Consider the following 20382-nt stretch of genomic DNA (forward strand, 5'->3'; position numbering starts at 1 on the left):
TTAGTGTTATATTTCCTGTACCACTCTCATTCAAAACCACTATACATCACCGTTAGGGCCAATATCACAGTTACTAAGACAGAACTTATTATGCCCCCCTTCGAAAAAGAGGGGTATATTGCTTTGCACAGGCATGTCGGTCGGTCGGTCGATCGGTCCCCCTATTGTTTTGGGGGGGTCATTGGGCCAAAGGTCAGGGTCACAGTGACCTTTAATGGTAAAAGGTCTGAGTGATAACTCGACAATGCCTGCACCCATGGCCCTCAAACTTGACTTGGAGGTTGGGCCTGACCAGTAGATGACCTCTATTGATTTTACGGGTCTTTGGGCCAAAGGTCAAGGTCACAATGACCTTGAATGGTAAAATGTTGTCCGTGTGTTTACTCTACAATGCCTGCACCTATGGCGCTCAAACTTGACTTGGAGGTTGGGCCTGACCAGTAGATGACCCGTATTGTTTTTGGGGGTCATCGGGCCAAAGGTCAAGGTCACAGTAACCTTGAATGGTAAAAGGTTGTCCGAGTGATAACTCGACAATGCCTGCACCCATGGCCATCAAACTTGACTTGGAGGTTGGGCCTGACCAGTAGATGGCCCCTGTTGATTTAAGGGGTCAAAGGTCAAGGTCACAGTGACCTTGAAAGCAAACTCGACAATTCCTGGACCTATGGTCATCAAACTTGACTTGAAGGTTGGGCCTGACCAGTAGATGACCCCTCTTGACTTTGGGGATCATCAGGCCAAGGTAATTCAAAAACGTTAACAAATCTTCTCCCAGTGATATCTCAACAATGCTTGAATCTATGATCATCAAACTTGACATGTAAGTTGGGCCTGACCAGGAGTTGACCCTTATTGATTTTAGGAGTCATTGGGTCAAAGGTCAGGTTCACAGTGACCTTGAATGCGAAAATGTTTCAAGTGGTAATTGGACAATGCCTGCACCCATGGCCCTCAGACTTGACTTGGAGTTGTGTCTGACCTGTAGATGACCCCTTATGATTTTAGGGGTCATCGGGTTAAAGGTCAAGGTTACAGTGACCTTGAACGAAAAAAGCTTGTCTGTGTGATAACTTGTCAATGCCTGCACCCATGGCCCTCAAACTTAACATTTAGATTTTTGGTGACCAGCTGATGACTCCTATGGATTTTGAGGTCATAGAGTCAAAGGTCATGGTCATAACACACTCTATCCTCAAGTTTTGAATGGTCATAATGTTAAAACTGCCTCAACGGCATCCAATGTCAGCGACAAATCAGCTGTCATTTCGGTCCATGCATATTTCATTTAATTGTCCATATAATCCTGACAACATGGCGCTCAGGGGGGCATAATGTTTGACAAACATCTCTTGTTGAAATGTGTTTGATTATGGTACGCCATGGTTCAGTCGTTTCAACCCTGTCACTATAAGCTCGTGCATTCAATTAAATCTTCACAAAACTGAGTATTATAACTGCGGAAGTACTTTGTCTCGCCGGTCTTACTCTTAAATGTGTCGTTATAAATGTGATTTCGATATTTCTTTCCAACATTTAGAGCATCGCCCTAGGTCTCCATGTGTGCTATATTCAGAGCTACAGGAATCCTTAAAGCACAATTAAGTTACTTAAATTGAAGCACTTCTGAGAAATTTAATGCTCGGCATAGACATTCATGGTGTAATCAAAATAAATTATATAAAATAACTGTTTTCTGGATATGATCTAGTTTTCATTCATGGAATATGCTGAAAAATTTGGTCATGGTCCAGAAGCACTATCAAGAATACTTATTTATGCAGACAGTATGGTATCGCTTGAAATGGTTTTGTTTTGCGCATTGAAAGCTATATGTTTAAGGGTTGCATCCCGTGTTTCGTGCTTTCATGCAGTTTGAACTCTCGTGCACGATCATTACATTCACGAAGCGCGCTTTAAATTTTCCGAATAAACGAGCGCACGAAAGTCGGGATTCAATCCTTTTATTTGCATTTTATTTTTTCATTTTAAATGTTTTAATTTCAATTGATTAACGACTTTAGTTGAGTTACAGTAAATGACAAAAGTTATTTAAAGCGTTTGACCTTGGCGAGCAGAAATTATTACGCGTTGTCGGTAAAGATCTTTTTCCAAAAAAAACAAACTTTCGAACGACACCAATACTAAATGTCTGAGTTTACCGTCTTTGATCTTACATCAAAGGTCTTTATAATAGGATGATAAAACATATGTCTGAGTGTGTGTCGCCTTACCCCCTCCCCCTTTGGTAAGGCGGAATCAGGGTCATTTTGGGCGGTATCCCGGATGCCGATGTAGGTACGCCGGATTCTAAAACAACAGCAAACTGGTGGATTCGGATCCCATAAGAAAACAAGCAAACATAAATGACAGTTATAAACTGCTTTTGCTCTACAAATAAATCGTCAATGTGTCAACAATTTTGGTGTTAACATGCACACATTTCTCGGGAGAGAGCCTCAGAAAACCCCGCACCCCATTCAAACCTAATTCGTTTGACTCTGGGAAGAGCATATTCCAAGTTATCCGACCATTCGACACCCAGTGAGTATATAGTCACGTATAATTCATATACAAGTAAAATTTAACACGTCTGGGATAACAAATATAGTTCAAAAACGATATTTAATTTTGAACAAGGTTGACAGGATAAAATTTATAACATTTTTGACGTTAAAGTGCAATATCTATACTAAATGTGGTTTTCCCATATCAAGAAAACTGAGTTTTAGAGTTATTCCGGGTTTTATGGGTAGGCAGATGGGACAAAACCCTCATTTGTTGAAAAATATTTAAAATAAATGCATATATCTTAAAAGTGTCATGTCTTTAAGAATGGTGGCAGCCTCTATGCCGTTTTCCATGCTGATTCGTTCCCAAAACTGTTGACTGCTTCAAAATACGTTTCCCTTAAATTTTCTTTCGCGTAAAAGTTGAAACGAGCTCTACCGAAATTTTAGAGCTGTCAAACTTAGGAAAAATAATTAAACGATGTTAAATGATCCTTAAAACATAGTTTGTGTAGGTAAGTTAAAGCATTTCATGAATTAAATGTAGACAATCAATATTAAATACTTGAGGACGAGGAGATAACTAAGAGCTAAAATTATTACCTCTCCTATTTTAAGTTTTACAGACACAGGTAAATTTTATTTAAATTTCCTGTTTATAATCTGTTTAACAGGTTGAGTAGATATCTTCTTATCTGGATAATGATAGGAATTTTATTTCCATTTTTTTTACTGACCATATCTGACAATCTTGTGGAAGGATAACTTTGTAGAGGTGCAATGATTTGCTGCGATGCATTGAAAAAACGTTTTTAAACTCGCCGATTAGATTGAATAGAGAAACCCAAAAATTCGATTCGATATTAAACATGCATGTACAAAATGACCTGTTGTACCCGCATTTTAAACATGTAGACTTTTGGTACGGGGCGTTGATAGTTAAATTGGCATCTCCATCGATGTGTTCAAACTTAAAAAAAGTCCATCAAATTTGATATGTACAGAAAACACCACACATTTATACCAGAAACTATCTTTTAATTAAATTGATAATTAATATTTGATATTGGAATCGAATCGAGCTTTAAGTGAATTGTTGCAGCTCTAAATCAAACGTCAAAAGTGATTTAGTATTTAGCTATCAAATATTTGCAAACATTTATTCTGAGTCTGAATATATATTAAGAATTTCAACTTTTGCCGGTGTTTAAAGGTCTACCTACTGTCAGTCACCAAAGACAATCTCCCTTGGTCATATTTTATGGTGATAATGTAACAGCAAGTGAGGTTAGTCTAAGGCAGTTAGATGTCCTGAAAAATAATCTAAATGATTAAGTATTGACCTCATATTATCTAACTATTACATTTAACTAAACTTAAAAAAATAACTAAATTTTAATGTGAGCCCCTATTGTGTTAAAGTCATTATTGGTGTTTCTTTGACCATGATACCCATACAGATATGGAGTTGTGATTTAAACAAGTTCAGTATTTGTTGTAGGTCTGTTATGAATACTTGCTCAAGCTTCATTTTGTAGGTCATTGCAGAGTAACATCTGAAGTTTGAGTTTTTGCAGAGTAACATCTGAAGCTTAAGTATTTGCAGAGTAACATCTGAAGCTAGTGTTTTTGCAGAGTAACATCTGAAGTTTGAATTATACACAGGAAATTAAGTTAACACAATAACTTTTTTAAGTATTTTTACATTATAGTCCCTTATAGTCAGTAAAAATGCTCTGCAACTTGCATGTTTATTGTTTTTTGCCTTGCTGAATTTTAATAAATGATATCTTAATAAACGTTAATCTTGGGACCAATTATTTATTGACCTACCCCAGTATTCCAATGATACGCCATCTTTCTTCAAGTGGGGTAGTTGTCTAAAGGTCTGCCCTTGCCCATTGGCTGCATAATTGCTTGACTCCAACATCATGACTTAAAATGTATTTAAATACTTAAGGGGCATGTGTAATGAGGAACTGCAGTTCCCAGTCACATTGAAACTAGTTGTTTTATGCCAATGATAGAAGAAAGGGGAATACTATGAATAATTGGTGCTCCTTAGTCCTAATGGGTTGGGTTGTGTAGTAGACATTTTTGCACTATATATTTTGGTTATTAGGGCCAGGAGAAACATTTTTTCTGTCCTTCTTAGTAATTCTTTGAATAATCTCTCCAATCATTCCATTGTGAAAAAATGTGAAAAAATATTTGAGCAGCGATTTGTTTGAGTCAGCAGGATGTATGAACAGGTCAAGATGGGGTGTAAAGTTTTGAATATAGGGTTTGTTACCCAGACGAGACATGAACTGACCAACTTTCCAGTGGGGGATGGACCTTTCAGTTTAATTGCATTAAATTTGTTTAATTTAATATTTAAATATTTGAAATGAAGAAAAAATCACACCAATTGTTGAATTAATAAAATGTTTCAAACACACAAACTTTTGATAAGATAATATAAGTAGGGGGTCAAAAGCGACTACCCACTAAGATAAGATTAGATAAGATTAGATAAAATAAAATAATCTTTCTTTAAAGTTGGTTTTAATAAACATGATACCACTAGCTAATAGCTTTTTTCCAACACAACATAGATTATCCAGTGACAAGCAAACAAATGTTCTGAAAGGAAATACATACTGAAAATATTTCACTCCAAACATGAACATTTGTTGGTATTTTAAAAAAAAAATAATACACAATTTAGAGTTGGGAAATATTTGTACTTAGTGGCCAGTGATAAATAGACTTTTGATCAAGTTTGGAAACTTTGCTCTGTTCTGTGGATAATTGACATTAATTTCTTACATAAAATATGTGCTTAATTACAGTTCTTTTAGGTACTCAATAATTTTTGACTGTTTTATTTGGAAATTCTTAAAGCTGCACTCTCACAGATTGAACGTTTTGACAACTTTTTTATTTTTTGTCTTGGAACGAGACAACTTTTGCGAAAATCCATGGAAAACAGTGATATAAGACTGCTGACAGATCGTAGATCTTTATATTTAAGGTCAAAATTAATGTTTTATACATTTTTCTTTTACCATTACTAACCGTTTAAGCCATAAAACATTGATTTTCGAACAGAATTATACAAATTTGCGATCTGATCTTTGTTCAGCAATCTTTTATCATTGGTTTGCAGATATTTACGCAAAAATTTGCTTTTTCCAAGACAAAAAATAAAAAAGTTGTAAAAATGGTAAATCTGTGAGAGTGCAGCTTTGAAGTTGTCATTGTTGTGCTTGTTAATATGATATATAGTTTAAGGAAGAAATCCACTTGAGTCAAGCGCCTAAAGTAGTCATGTATGAGAGACAATCTTGAACTCAAGATTAAGATCTCTGAACTTCAGACTTTTGTTGATTTGTTTAGATTGTTATTGTTTTTTTGCTAGGCATTTGCAACAAAAACAGTAGGAAATTGAAATGAATATAAATGACTTTGGAAACAATTTCAAAAGGAGTAAAAGCCCCTTTTCCCTGGGAATGAATTCATCATACTCAAATAGACCCCTGGCTGTTTTTCAGGATTGACCAACCACAACTATTAGAAACTTTCATAGCACAGTGATTTGGCAAAAAGAAATTATTATTATGCGGGGGTAAATTGCTCTGCATATGTCTGTCCGTCTGTCCGTCAGCCCATCGGTCGGTAGAACAAACCTAGTCTGATTGATGATTGGAGTATGCTTGGGCCTAAGGTCCTCAAACTTGGGAAGGAGGCTGGTCATGACCAGCAGATAACTCTTTAAACACATACTTTTCTAAACAAGTATTTAAGTGAATGTTATGGTGAAGGTAACCTGGCTTTGAGTTATAGCCTTTGAATGGTACATTTACGTCTCCCCTGATAAATTTTCTTAGCACTGTGTAGTTAAGATAATAATATAAATGTACAATGTATTCTTACTTTCCAGGTTGTATAAAGTACTTACATGTTGGATTTGCATGTGTTCACCCATGAACATGGTTTATATTGAAAGTTTGATCCAACCTGATTGCAATTCTTTCAGATTTAAGAGCAAGAGCGTCAAGAGTATGCTTGAGGCTCATGCAAAATGAAAATAAATGAAAAAAGCCTGGCCAAGTATGCAGGATCAGGTGTTCCACCTGACCGAGAAGGTTTCCTCCTCAAGAAGGGGGTTTTACATAAGGCATTCCAGAGACGATGGTTCATACTGAAGGGTAATCTGCTGTTTTACTATGAGAAAAGAGCGGATAAGGATCCCTTAGGTAAGCTACAAGTATGGTTTGTGTATAAGCACACACATTCACCAACTCTTAGATAAAATTAGCATGATTATTACTGGTAAATTTATACTATGGTATGTACATTAGGGTTAAAGCTTAAGACTTATGGAAGGGTGCTGCACTCTGTCCTTTTTTGGTAGTAAAGAGATCAGTATGTGCACCATAGAATTAAATTATTAAGACTGTGAAATTTTTCTTGGTTTTTTATTAAAACTTTTAATGAGATTATAAATACATACAAACTTCACATATTAGACTGTAATCTTTAAGCTCTTTATAACCTTATAAGAAATTCATAAATAAATAGTAGTGTTGAGTGATATGACATGCACAATGCAAATATCCAGAACACATTGTATTTGTCCCATTCTTTACAGAATGTGAGGACAGAATTTTTTTGTATAGAAGTGTATATTTATAGTAATATGGATTTAACAGCACAAACTGACTAAACTTTAAATATAGGTTTGTCATTTTCTTGAATTCCTACCAGGTGTGCTAGTACTGGAGGGTTGTACCGTGGAGCTATCAGACCTGGAGGATGGGTTCATGTTCATGCTCCACTTTCCCGGAACCAGCTCGAGGACGTATGTCCTGGCAGCAGACAGCCAGGAGGACATGGAGGGCTGGATGAAGGTGAGTTATGCAGCTAGGTATCATCATAAGCATCAGCATTGATATATGAACTGTAAAAATCTCTGCTCAAAACAGTTATGCATAATAAATAGTAGGTTTCTTTACGATAAAAAATAAGCTTGTCTTAAAAAAGAGTCAAAGACACATTGGAGTGGCCTCTTTTCTTGTTCTGTAACCTCACACTACAAGCCTGTCACATAATTTATTGCCTTTTTGACATAAAGAACCAAGACTATATGTAAACAAAACATATCTTGAAGAAACTTTGACTTGTTTACATTTGATTTTACTCCTTTTTTGGCAGGCGCTGTCAGGGGCTAGTTATGACTATTTGAAAATCTGTGTGACAGAGCTTCAGAAAACACTAAAAGACTTGGAAACCAATTCAAACTTGGCACTTCTAAAAGGTGCTGTGAAGGAGAGAAAAAATTTAGTGGAATCGGGTTTCATTAAGGACTCATCCATGTCTGCCAGTTCTAGTTCCTCAAATCACGTTGCTACTCATCACCGACATAACCCATTTAACGCTGATTACTCATTTGATCGTGGCAGTGTCTCAAGTCAGTCGGAGAACTCACCCGATTATACCGATAGTTCAAGGGTTTCAACAGTGGAGAAGAAAGCTAGGACATTCCTTGAAATGCATGCTGATTTAAGTGAACAAATTAGTGAGATAAGCAAGTTATGGCTTGAGGCAAACCCACATTCCAAGCTAAAATGGCCTTCAAACAAAAACTGTACTTAATGTGTTCATCATTGTGCCGAGTGTTGTCAAATCATGTGATTTATTTGTAGAAAACTTGTATTTGATGAAAAAATAGTTCATATTATTGTTTCAATATCACATTCCTCTATCCTGAGTTATATTTTTGGCCAGAAAATTTCATAAGTCTAATATTATATTATTGGCTCAGGTGGTTCAGTGACTGTCAAGTAATCCGTAGTAAAGCTCTCAATATGATATTAAGTTTCAATTTGATAGAAGGTCTTTTATCTATTTTCCATATATATGTCATGGTTTTAAATACTTTGAATCAAACATTGTTTACACTTAAAGCTGCACTCTTCCAGATAGAACGTTTTGACAACTTTTTTTATAATTTGTCTTGGAAGGAGCCGTTTTTTGAGAAAATGCATGGAAACCAGTTATATAAGAATGCTGATGAAAAATGGAATGAAAATTTTATATTTAAGTTCAAAAATTGATATTTTATGCATTTTTCTTAAACCGTTAGTTAAGCCATAAAACATTAATTTTCGAATGGAAAAATGAAAGTCTGCGATCTGATCTTTTGTCAGCAATTTTTTATCATTGGTTTGCCGATATTTACGCCAAAATATGCTCTTTCCAAGACTAAAAATAAAAAAGTTGTGTAAACAGTTTATCTGTGAGAGTGCAGCTTTAAATGATATATTAAATGTATTCATACATATGTAATCTTCTAAAGTGAGCATTCTTCCCCTTATTAGTGTAAGTAAAAATATTTGGAGAGGAACATAATAAGCTCTGCTTTTTTTGTTGTCCATTTCAGTACATAATACTTTTTCTGTAGTAAAACAAATAATGTGCAATCTAATGTTTGATATATATGTTGAATAAAATATGTTTACATGACTGAAGATCGTCACATGTAAATTGACTTGATAAGTTTTCGCCTATAATAATAAACAATACTCATTTGTTAAAATCTTTATTAATTTTTATTGTAATAGCTGTATATAAGTTTATACATGTAATAGACACATTGGGATCATTCAAACCTTTTTTTAACTAAAGACTAGCTGTAAATTATTTGTATTGGTGTATTGGACCACATATGGATATAATTTGGTATAATAAAAAAAATCAAGAATTGTCATAAATGGACACTGTTTCTGTTACAATAAGTGTATTTTGCCAGGTAACATATTTTCTGTTTATTTCTCTTATGTATTAACATGTGTCAAACTTCTATAAGGGTACGTTTTGTATTTTATTAAATTTTATTGTTCTTATATGCCATTTATCAGATATTGAAAGATCAATAGTTTTATGGCTCAGATCATGTATGGAAATCAGAAATGTGTTCTTTGATTTAAATGTTACTTGTTATTCTGAATAAAAACTAATTGTGTGTGTTGTTTGTACTGACATTATGCATACATGTATTTGTAGCCTTAATAATGTAATAAGACAGTGTTCGTACATGTATTATGACAGTGTGTGTAAATTTAATGCTGCAAGTTTTAAGAGAGGATATAGTGGATGTTTCATCCATCCATCAGTCTATAGCCAGTTTATCTCGACCAATATCGATAACCATCCATGCCACACCAGTAACTTCATGGTTATGCACAATGAACCGTCACCAGACATGGACAATATTTATTTTTTATGTTTACTGGCAGAATATCTTGGCAAAGTTCGATAAAAAGTCATGTCGACCAGTTTTACTCAGAGTTATGGCCAATGACACAAAAAATCACTTAATTTTGACAGGCAAATCTTGTAAAAAATTGCCACTCTTGATCATCTTCAACCTTGACACCACCATTTTCAAATGATACCCAAAAGTACACATTCACACGGGGCTGCTACATACTCTATTTCATCAATATGTACATAATTCTTAGCATAAAATCGCTTTTTTAATAGCGAAATAAAACCTATCAATACCAAACGCAATACACTATGTTAACACCTTTTTATAAGCTTGTTTCTTGCTACAAGTGCACGGGTAATTTTAACTCCCATGTTCTTACTTGAAATGTTTTTTGTAATAACAGTGACCCAGGCCTTTACTGCATTTCTCCCATGTATTTTAATTTAGGCAGCGTCAAACTCACCAATGGTATTGAATAATTTTAGTTAGGTTTGACATATGGTGACCAAACATGGTATATTAAAGAAGGGTTTATGAAAATTTTTCATGGGATTGCATTTGGGTCATGGTCAAGTTCACTAAAGGTCAGAGTACACAGGCTGTTTTCGCGCTATAATTTACTTATGCATTTATGGATTACCATAAAACTTAGTACAAATGTTGTCCTCATTGAGACGATGTGCAGTGACCTTGGCCCTGGTACATACCTCAATAGTCAAGGTCAAACGAGACATGTAAAGGTCAGAGTATGCATGCGTGTCTGCGCTGTAAATTAGTTATGCATTGATGGATTATTATAAAACTTGGTTCAAATTTTGACCTCATTAAGTTACCGTTCCTACCTATTGGAAATTTCTGTTGTGAATACATAAAAATATCTCCTGGATCTCATCAATTTCATTATGTAAGTATTTATCGCTTTAGTATATCACCTAGCATCTTCTATTTTATATGGCACCTTTCAAGCTCACTCGGATACCTCACATATAGATCAAATGATTTTTGCTCATTGTAGTTTTTTTAAATTGTTATTATCCCCCGCCTTGAAAAGGCGAGGGGATATAGTAATGGTAGGCGCGATTCCGTGTGTGTGTCCGTGTGTGTGTGCGTGTATGTGTGTGTGTGCGTCCGTCCGTCCCATTCATTTCTTTGCATCTCCTCTTACATTTCTCATGCGATTTCTATCAAACTTTCACAGATTGATTATCATAAAGTGAAGCAGCGCATAATGTCTGGCTTTTGCGATTCGACCATTTTTGAAAGAGTTATAGCCCTTTGTTTATTTTACATTTTAAATTGGTTTCTTCGAACTCTTCTTATGTTTTTCATGCTTTTTCTACCAAACTTTCACAGATTGATGAGCATAAAGTGAAGCAGCGCATATTGTCTGGCTTTCCTGATTTGACCATTTTTGAAAGAGTTATTGCCCTTTGCTTATTTTACATTTAAAATTGTTTTTTTTGCAACTCCTCTTACGTTTTTCATGCGATTTCTACCAAACTTTCACAGATTGATGATCATAAAGTGAAGCAGCGCATATTGTCGGGCTTTTGCGATTCGACCATTTTTAAAAGAGTTATAGCCTTTTGTTTATTTTACATTTAATATTGGTTTCTTCATAACTCCTCTTATGTTTTTCATGCGATTTCTACCAAACTTTCACAGATTGATGAGCATAAAGTTAAGCAGCGCATATTGTCTGGCTTTCCTGATTTGACCATTTTTGAAAGAGTTATTGCCCTTTGCTTATTTTACATTTAAAATTGTTTTTTTCGCAACTCCTCTTACGTTTTCATGCGATTTCTACCAAACTTTCACAGATTGATGAGCATAAAGTTAAGCAGCGCATATTGTCTGGCTTTCCTGATTTGACCATTTTTGAAAGAGTTATTGCCCTTTGCTTATTTTACATTTAAAATTGGTTTATTCGCAACTCCTCTTACATTTTTCATGCGATTTCTACCAAACTTTCACAGATTGATGAGCATAAAGTTAAGCAGCGCATATTGTCGGGCTTTCCTGATTTGACCATTTTTGAAAGAGAAATTGCCCTTTGCTTATTTTACATTTAAAATTGGTTTATTCGATACTCTTCTTACGTTTTTCATGCCATTTATACCAAACTTTTACCGATTGATTATCATAAAGTGAAGCAGCGCATATTGTCTGGCTTTCCTGATTTGACCATTTTTGAAAGAGTTATTGCCCTTTGCTTATTTTACATTTAAAATTGGTTTCTTCGCAACTCCTCTTACGTTTTTCATGCAATTTATACCAAACTTTTACAGATTGATGATCATAAAGTGAAGCAGCGCATATTGTCTGGCTTTTGCAATTCGACCATTTTTGAAAGAGTTATTGCCCTTTGCTTATTTTACATTTAAAATTGGTTTCTTCGCAACTCCTCTTACGTTTTTCATGCGATTTCTACCAAACTTTCACAGATTGATGAGCATAAAGTGAAGCAGCGCATATTGTCTGGCTTTCCTGATTTGACCATTTTTGAAAGAGTTATTGCCCTTTGCTTATTTTACATTTAAAATTGGTTTCTTCGCAACTCCTCTTACGTTTTTCATGCGATTTCTACCAAACTTTCACAGATTGATGAGCATAAAGTGAAGCAGCACATATTGTCGGGCTTTCCTGATTTGACCATTTTTGAAAGAGTTATTGCCCTTTGCTTATTTTACATTTAAAATTGGTTTCTTCGCAACTCCTCTTATGTTTATGACTACAAAGAGACACAGTGCATATTGTCAGGCTTTTGCAATTCGACCTTTTTTGAAAGAGTTATTGCCCTTTCTTAATTTTATGCATTTCTTATGTTCCCTTTCCATTGATTGGCTTTCGTTACAAAAAATGTCCCCATGAGGCGGGGGATATAGCTGTCTGTGACTGCTCTTGTTCATTCAAAAATATGATAACATTGCAACTCAAGGGACAATTTTATTAGTAACCAGGTTTTCACATAGTGAAACCTAGTTATTAGAATAACGTACATCGTTTTTTAGGGGAGCGGGCGGCGTCTAACCTGTGAAACTGAATGACTTGAGTTAGGGTTGACTTATCTTGACCACATTTTGTATATAGGAAGAGATTAAGCGAACCTGTCATGTAATTGAGTTTGGGACCCCTAGTGCCAAGGACAAGGTCACTGTTACTAAAAATAGAAAAAAAACCCGGTGGAATCTGAATAACTTGAGTTAGGGTTGACGTATTTTGACCTTACTGATACATTAGAAGAGTTTATGCAGACCTTGCATGCGTTTTCGTTTTGGGCCTTTTGAGTCAAGGCCAAGGTCACTCTTACTAAAAAAGAAAAATGGTTGGAACTGAATAACTTTAGTAAGGTTTGACATATTGCGACCAAACTTGGTATATAGAAAGAGTTATTGGAGACCTTAGATGGGACCGCATTTAGAACCTTTAGGGTCAAGGTCACTGTTATTAAAAATATATGACCGTTTGGTACTTAATTACTTTAGTTAGGGTAAATATATTGTGACCAAACTTGAAATGTAGGAAGAGTTTATGGAGGACTTCAATTGGGTTGGATTTGGGGCCCCTAGAACCAAGGTGAAGGTCACTGTTACTAAAAATAGAAGAAAAAAGTTAAAGCTAAATTTAACTTTTTTAAAATTTGTCTTTTTATTGCTATCGGCAGGCAAATATTACATCATTATTGTATTCATTTCTAACACAAAGCGGCATATAGTCGAGCGCGACGTCCTACAACAGCTCTTATTCTATTTTTAGTAATAGGCACCGACTTAAAATACCGTCAAAATGTACGTCTTTACATGCGCTTGCTACCAATTATATTACATTGAATAAAGTCAATCCTTACTCAAGTTATTAAGCGAGAAACACAAGTTAAGCTCACCCCTTATTGGCCGGTTTTCAATAAAACCCTAGTTACCAACAACACTATCATGCGTTTGCACATCTATTTATTATCCAACGACAAGCTCCTCTCCTGCCTCCGCTAAGAGAAATCCCGAGAATATTGAATGAAGGTCACCATGTACGGATTGTCCATTGGAAACGGAATCCATGGCCTGTATAGCCACGTCATCCCTTTGCGAAAGTTTGAGTATGATCGAGCCTCCGGCAGTGTCATAGTCGCCGCCCCCGTGGCCGCCCATGTACATTCTGTAGACTACCGTGCCGTTCTTCATAAGCTCAAAGTTTCCGCTGACTCCCGCGTGAGAAAGAAGGGTAGCGCTGAAAACATACGTGCCGCTGACGGGAGCTACGAATGCGCCATAATGCGGGTTATACCCATTCCCTTCGTTTGTGATGACGGTGTCGAACAGGACCTTCTGATGAATACCTAAATGTTCCTGGTGACTTTGCAGAGTTGCACTGAAAGCAATAAGGGGCGTCTGGGCGTGTCGTTTGGTCTTGGTTCCGATGTCTGGAAGAACGTAAATACAAATGATTATAACATCTACGTTGACTATATAGAAAATATATGGCAGGTGCCGAGATGGTTGAATTTTATATTGGTTTAATAAATAAGGTTTGCATAAAATCGTCCATAGCATCCAAAACCAATTAACTTTTAATCAATAAACTTTAAATTACATTTGAAGTCTGGAGAAGCAATTTTGAACCCTTTTTTTGGTCAAATCTCGTTTAGAGCAGAAAGGTAAGGTTTCTGCTGTTTGACTAGGTACACGTGTTTCTTAGAATATAGTTTAATAGCGTTTCTTTTTATTTCCTACAAAACTGACCACAATATATGACATTTAATTCATGTTTTTTTTTAAAAAAAATGTGCTTATATTAAGTTATATACTATTGCCTTGTACAATCGTCTGATCGCTGATTTTTCAACATTTCAACATTGACAATGGGCCGTCGGTTCAGAACGTCGTTAAAGCTAACAACGTTGTTAACAGCATCGTTGTTAATTTCAAAGCTTCAACACTCTAGAAGTTTTAAGAATACCTTTGTAATCTGCGGTATTTCAAATCAGATATGAGACAATAGTTTCAGTTGTTCTTGTGTATTAAAATAAATGAACACATTGAAAGGTGTTCAACGTTTATAAGTTCATACTGATGCAGTTAACAACATTGTTAAATCAACACAATTCTGAACAATCGGCCCATTGTTTGAACTATGAATGCTTCCAAGTGAAACCATTAATTATGAGCTGTTTAAGAATGCAATTACATATACTATGTTTGTGGGTTATTAAATTATGAAATAAAATCATTAAGCACGAATGAAGAAAGCTAAGTACCACTTTGTTTTTCGAGCTTTTTTCCGAGAGCGTTAATGACAGTCTGTTGGTGGTCGATTCGTTTTAGCAGTGTTGTTATCGTCTTGTCGAATTCCTGTCTTGTAACGAACTTCTCTTCGTCACCATAAACGCAGTTCACAGCCAAGAACACAAAGCACAGCGGTAGAAGTATTGAGATGTTCATCATTAAGAACGCTGTAAATGGAATCAAGTTGTATTAGTTACCGTGACCCTTAACCGGCATTAAAGGTACTTAATATAATCACAATGTATTGCATAACAAAAAAATATATGTACATGCAAGCAAATGATTATTATACATTAAGGTAGCACATTCCTAATGGGCACCTTTTCAAACTATGATCAGTTTGATAATTTCTTGATGTGTATCATTTCCTGGATTCAAAAACAAAATTTAAAGGAAATTTACCGTCAAATAATAAGTTTATTTAAATTTGAATTACCCTACCCCCATTTCAGAATTGTCGATAAAAATGACATCACCCGAGAGACAAGAAAAGTCCTGTATTTCATTTATTTTTCAACATTTTGGTTATAATTTGGTATCAGAGTAACAAGAAATATATTTGCTTTCAGAAATAATACAGTATCACCAACAAATAAAATCATACTTTACTGAAATAGCCATATGGTAATTCAATTTTAACATACTGTTTTGACCGCGTAATATTGGAACGATGTTTAAAAGCAAAATCAACAAGTTCTAGAAATACTCATGACCTGTTCTTTATAGATAATTATCTTTAATCTTTTGGGAACATTATGCCAAAAAAAAAATGTTTTACTGTCTCATTTTAAAATAAATAAAGTTTGTAATTACCATCCACCTATTTCAGCCGTGCCTGCAAATTATAAAATCTTCACAGAAGCTAATATTTATGTGTCGAAATGTATTTAATTACTTTTTAATGAAAATACAATATTGGCTTCTGTAAAGAATGTTAGCTAATGAAAACAAAGAAGAAGTGAAGAGGTTTGCATTAGGGGTATGCTACCTTAAAACCAACATTTCCACCAAAGCATGCGTATCTGTGTTCAATAAGTAGTATACTTAATCGGGTGGAGGTCATATTATTATTTAAATGAGGAGAGAAAGTCAGTTAATGTCGTAAAACTACTTATTTGATATATAAGCACCGCGTGTATTTGCATATAAGGGATCCAGTTTTGGTGCATTACTATATGGGATTCAAAACTGGATCCCCTAAAACATTTCTTTTTAGAAATATGGTTGACGAGTTAAGAACGGTCAAAACCGGATCCCATATAGCACAATGTATACAGAAAAACGTATTTGATTAAATCTGATTTGGATCCCATAAGATCAAAACTATACCTGATCTTACTATTTTATGTTTTCTGAATTTGGATTCTTTTATAACATATATCTAATTATGACAACATAAAATTGATGTTTCTAACCCTAACCCTAACTGACACTTACCCGTTACGTAACTCCAAACTCGAAACTCGTAATCTCAAATAAAACTCTTACTATGAGGCAGGGCCGCACGTTCGTAAATGAAAGAGAATGACTTGAAGAACAACTGTGCCAAGTTTGGTGCTTGTTACAGAAAGTGCACAATTATTTCACATATATAGCCAATGTATCACGAATTATTTACGGTATTCAGAATGATTTACGTTATGCATTGTACCCAAATCCCCTAAATAGTCTTTTTCGTTTCCCATATAACACATACCACTTCATAGTTAAGCATTGCACATTAACGACTTAACAGATATGACAGTATATTTTTGTCCTGCTGTAAACATCGTATAATCTAAGACAGTTAGAACATGCTAGACTAAGAATGTTTACGATATTCAATGAGATGTGTTCTGCTCATGGATGGAATGGAGGAGCACCATTACAATCATATGGTAAAGGAATAGGTTACTCCTAACTGTAAAAATACTGTTACAGTAAACCTGGGACATTGTGTCCCCAATAGCTATAGACAAGGAACAAGAAACTACAGTCATTGATAAAGTAGCAAAGATGGAACAGAGGCAAAACATGCTGGCTGTGACAACGGGCCGTTAATTGGTGGGCGCAATAATGCCTTAGTGATTCCTGGGCACTCAAACACGCACACACACTTGGTACACCGATATCTACTGAAGCCAGAGGTGACAATGAATTTTCAAGCTTGGGTAAAATCTCTACCATACACAAACGAGTTATTTGGAGATGAGTTGTCAGTGGTTTGTCTCCGTGGGTGGATTCTTCAGAGGCAGACCTAGTTTTTCAGCTAAAGGCCCGGGGGGTGGGGTAAGAAAGATGTATATTCTCCAATGAGTGCACCGTTTGTAGCGGGTTGATTGAAATATTTTAACTGAGATTGGGAAAACATTTTAAGTGTACACTGCCTTGTTAAATTCATATATGGCATGCCTTCAAGGCAAGGAATGATGATACATTTTTATTCCATAATATCTTACGGCCAAAGAAAAACGAGTATAGAATTATACTACATTGGTAGAAAGAGAAATGCGCATGTTCCATATCATCCTTTCAAAATGAACAACTTTGAAACAGCTCTCAATTAAAAAAAAAAACATTCACAAATTCTGCATCTGATATACGACATGCTCATTACTCGCTGAGCATCAAAACTATTTTCGGCAAACTATTTCAATAATCTGTATGGGTGAAAAGAGGGTCCCAGACTATGGAATAGTTGAAGGTTATATTTGCGCAGGTTTTATCGATGACAGCTTGCTAATGGTAACCAAACATAAGGACTGTTTACAAACACTTTGGGTATCCCATGAGCTACTCTAAAAATGAGAGTATCTCTTCAAAAATGTTATGTTCGTTATGATGCCATGTCGGAGTAGGATATATTAAAAGGTTTTCTTACAGATTTACTACTGAATTATTGCCATATTGATTCAAGAAAAAAGAGACGACTTTTTAGCACTGTGTACACGTGTAAGACTATGTGGCTCAAGCCATTGGGTTGTTGATATCTTCGTCTTCAGCAGTCGAGAATAGAGAATATCAAATTGTTCCATCGGAAACTAAAAATAAGTTTTTGTCTAACATGTAAGAACCCCTAATGGCATCAAATTAAGAACTTACGGTTAAATTTATGTGGGTGCATTTAAAGAACCTACATCCCCTCAAAGTTTATGAGGTATTGTGATTGAATGTTGTAACAGGGTTTTTGATCAGTTATAGTTCCCAGTAAAACATGTATGCGTCCTCCTGACAAAATTGAACTAGTTAAATAGACAATATAAAGTTTAGAAATATTGGCAATGTAGATAACTGCTTAAAAGTCAATTGATGTGGAAAACAATATGTTTTTTTTCTTTGAATGATACAACAATCATCAATTTCTTGCACTTTCAAGCAAAATGGTTTAGTTAGTAATCATTGTGTGTATCTTTTTTAATTATTTTATGTAAAAGATGGTGACCTTGACCTTGATCTGCCATATGGTCAGGACCTCCCTACTAAGTTTGAGGACCGCTCACACACAAGCTAGTCATCAATCGAACAAGCTGTTTTGGTTGAAGGTCACCGTGATCGTGACTTTGACAATGTGAATGTTTTTTACTCGACTTGATCATTATTAAAGGACGAACCGATCCGATACCGATACTGATGCCAACAAAACGATACGGCATTTTTCGATACCGATACTGATACCAACAAAACGATACGGCATTTTTCGATACCGATACTGATACCAACAAAACGATACGGAATTATTCAATACCGATACTGATACCAACAAAACGATACGGCATTTTTCGAAACCGATACTGATACCAACAAAACGATACGGCATTTTTCGATACCAATACTGATACCAACAAAACGATACGGCATTTTTATACTGATACCTTGTCCCGTATATTATGCCTTTACGGTACTTTAAGTACATCTGACCAGCAATATTTGGGTTTTATCTACCCTTTTGATTGTAAATACAGCGATTCAAACATTTGTATATGTGGTAACATTTAAAATATTCATTTAAAGAAGTTAAATTAATTTAGTAGACTTGTTGCTTGTCCAGGACTAGAATGGCTGTTGTAATGTTGTTGTTTTTACTTAACACAGAAAATAAATCTTATCTAACTCCAGATTATTCTTAGATTCGACTGACTAGTTTCACTCGCGAAAGTCGATAAGTTTTTTTACTTAAATATAAGCTCATTTTCGTAGTTTTTGTGTTTCTATAATTTACGTTTGCGTTTTGACAAAATATTATGTAATGTTTGAAAAATTTCTTCATTACCATTTATTCTTGATGTATCATCTAAAATGACAGGAAAACATTTCTTTTTGAAAATAATCGCTAGAATGCGAAACTATGCTCTTTGCTTCGACGGTGTCAGAATATAAATTGTTACCATTTAATGTCGACTCTCGTCTTACGATATTTGCATAGTTTCTGCTTAAATTTAGCCGAAATTTATTCAGAATGTGTATTTAATTGTGATGGAAATATCGATATATGAACCGGTTCTTTTCAAAACGTTAAATAATGTTTGTTTTCAAAGTAATTATTCGGTATGGTACAAGTGCACAAACCTATTAATTACACTGAGTAGGTGTCTACTGAGCACATTACGAATTGTATTTGCTTTGCGTGTTACGTTGCAAACGTGTCCCTTCTATGTCAGACCCGATGTTTGTTCAAAGCCGAGGTAAACATGATGATGGAGAATGTTTTCTTTAAAAAAAAAGAGATAGCTCTTATCTAAGTAGTTGGATTTTCTTTTCAGTTATCTTTAAGTGATTTGGAGACATTAAAAGCAAAATGTATTAATAACTCATTCTGCTCAACCGCAAAGGTAAATGGCGTGGTTAACATAGAATGAAATTCTCCAATTTTCAATTCTCCATTTTATTTGAAAATGGCCTTAACTTGGTAATATTAATTCACAATTTGCTTTCAACTAAATTGAACTTTTAAGTAAATAACAACTCATTTACGTGTATCCTGTAGAAATAGCCGGGCTTACTATTCCTTCTCGCTGATGTGTTGGTAATATAGGTCACCAGTTATAAAATTTACTACCACGCATGCGCAGTGTTATAATTAGCCGATGCTCAACCTTCTTTGCGACTCGTTTTCGCACAAGAACAAACATTTCACAACATAGTGTGGTGGGAATGACAGCATCATCAGGTTAACACCAAATCTACTAACACTAACTACTTGTAAAGTGACGGAATTGCGGATGGTGTCACAACGGAAGTGTCATCTTGACGTTGGCGAATATGACAATGCGTATGCGTGGTAGATAGTACATATTGCAAGGGTAAGGACACAACTGTACCTCGGCGGATTCGTGGTCTAATGGTTACACACTTGACT

General features: G+C 35.2%; 1 protein-coding gene across 1 annotated transcript; it reads left to right on the forward strand.

The window, feature by feature from the left end:
• The first annotated feature begins 2927 nt into the window (after positions 1-2927).
• LOC128230279 (sesquipedalian-1-like) lies at positions 2928-9521 on the forward strand. Its single transcript, XM_052942414.1, has 4 exons — positions 2928-3025; positions 6532-6751; positions 7263-7405; positions 7710-9521. The coding sequence occupies exons 2-4, from the start codon at positions 6577-6579 to the stop codon at positions 8148-8150; spliced, it is 759 nt and encodes a 252-aa protein (XP_052798374.1). The 5' UTR covers positions 2928-3025; positions 6532-6576; the 3' UTR covers positions 8151-9521.
• Positions 9522-20382: the final 10861 nt, after the last annotated feature.

This window comes from Mya arenaria, chromosome 4 (genome assembly GCF_026914265.1).
Source record: "Mya arenaria isolate MELC-2E11 chromosome 4, ASM2691426v1".
Lineage (NCBI taxonomy): Eukaryota > Metazoa > Mollusca > Bivalvia > Myida > Myidae > Mya > Mya arenaria.

What these genes read in the sequence shown, in the direction of transcription:
- LOC128230279 (XM_052942414.1), top strand. Translation starts at nt 6,577, where the DNA reads ATGAAAATAAATGAAAAAAGCCTGGCCAAGTATGCAGGATCAGGTGTT. An exon ending in AGCGGATAAGGATCCCTTAG is followed by an intron (nt 6,752 to 7,262) that starts GTAAGCTACAAG and finishes AATTCCTACCAG; the next exon opens with GTGTGCTAGTACTGGAGGGT. An exon ending in ACATGGAGGGCTGGATGAAG is followed by an intron (nt 7,406 to 7,709) that starts GTGAGTTATGCA and finishes CTTTTTTGGCAG; the next exon opens with GCGCTGTCAGGGGCTAGTTA.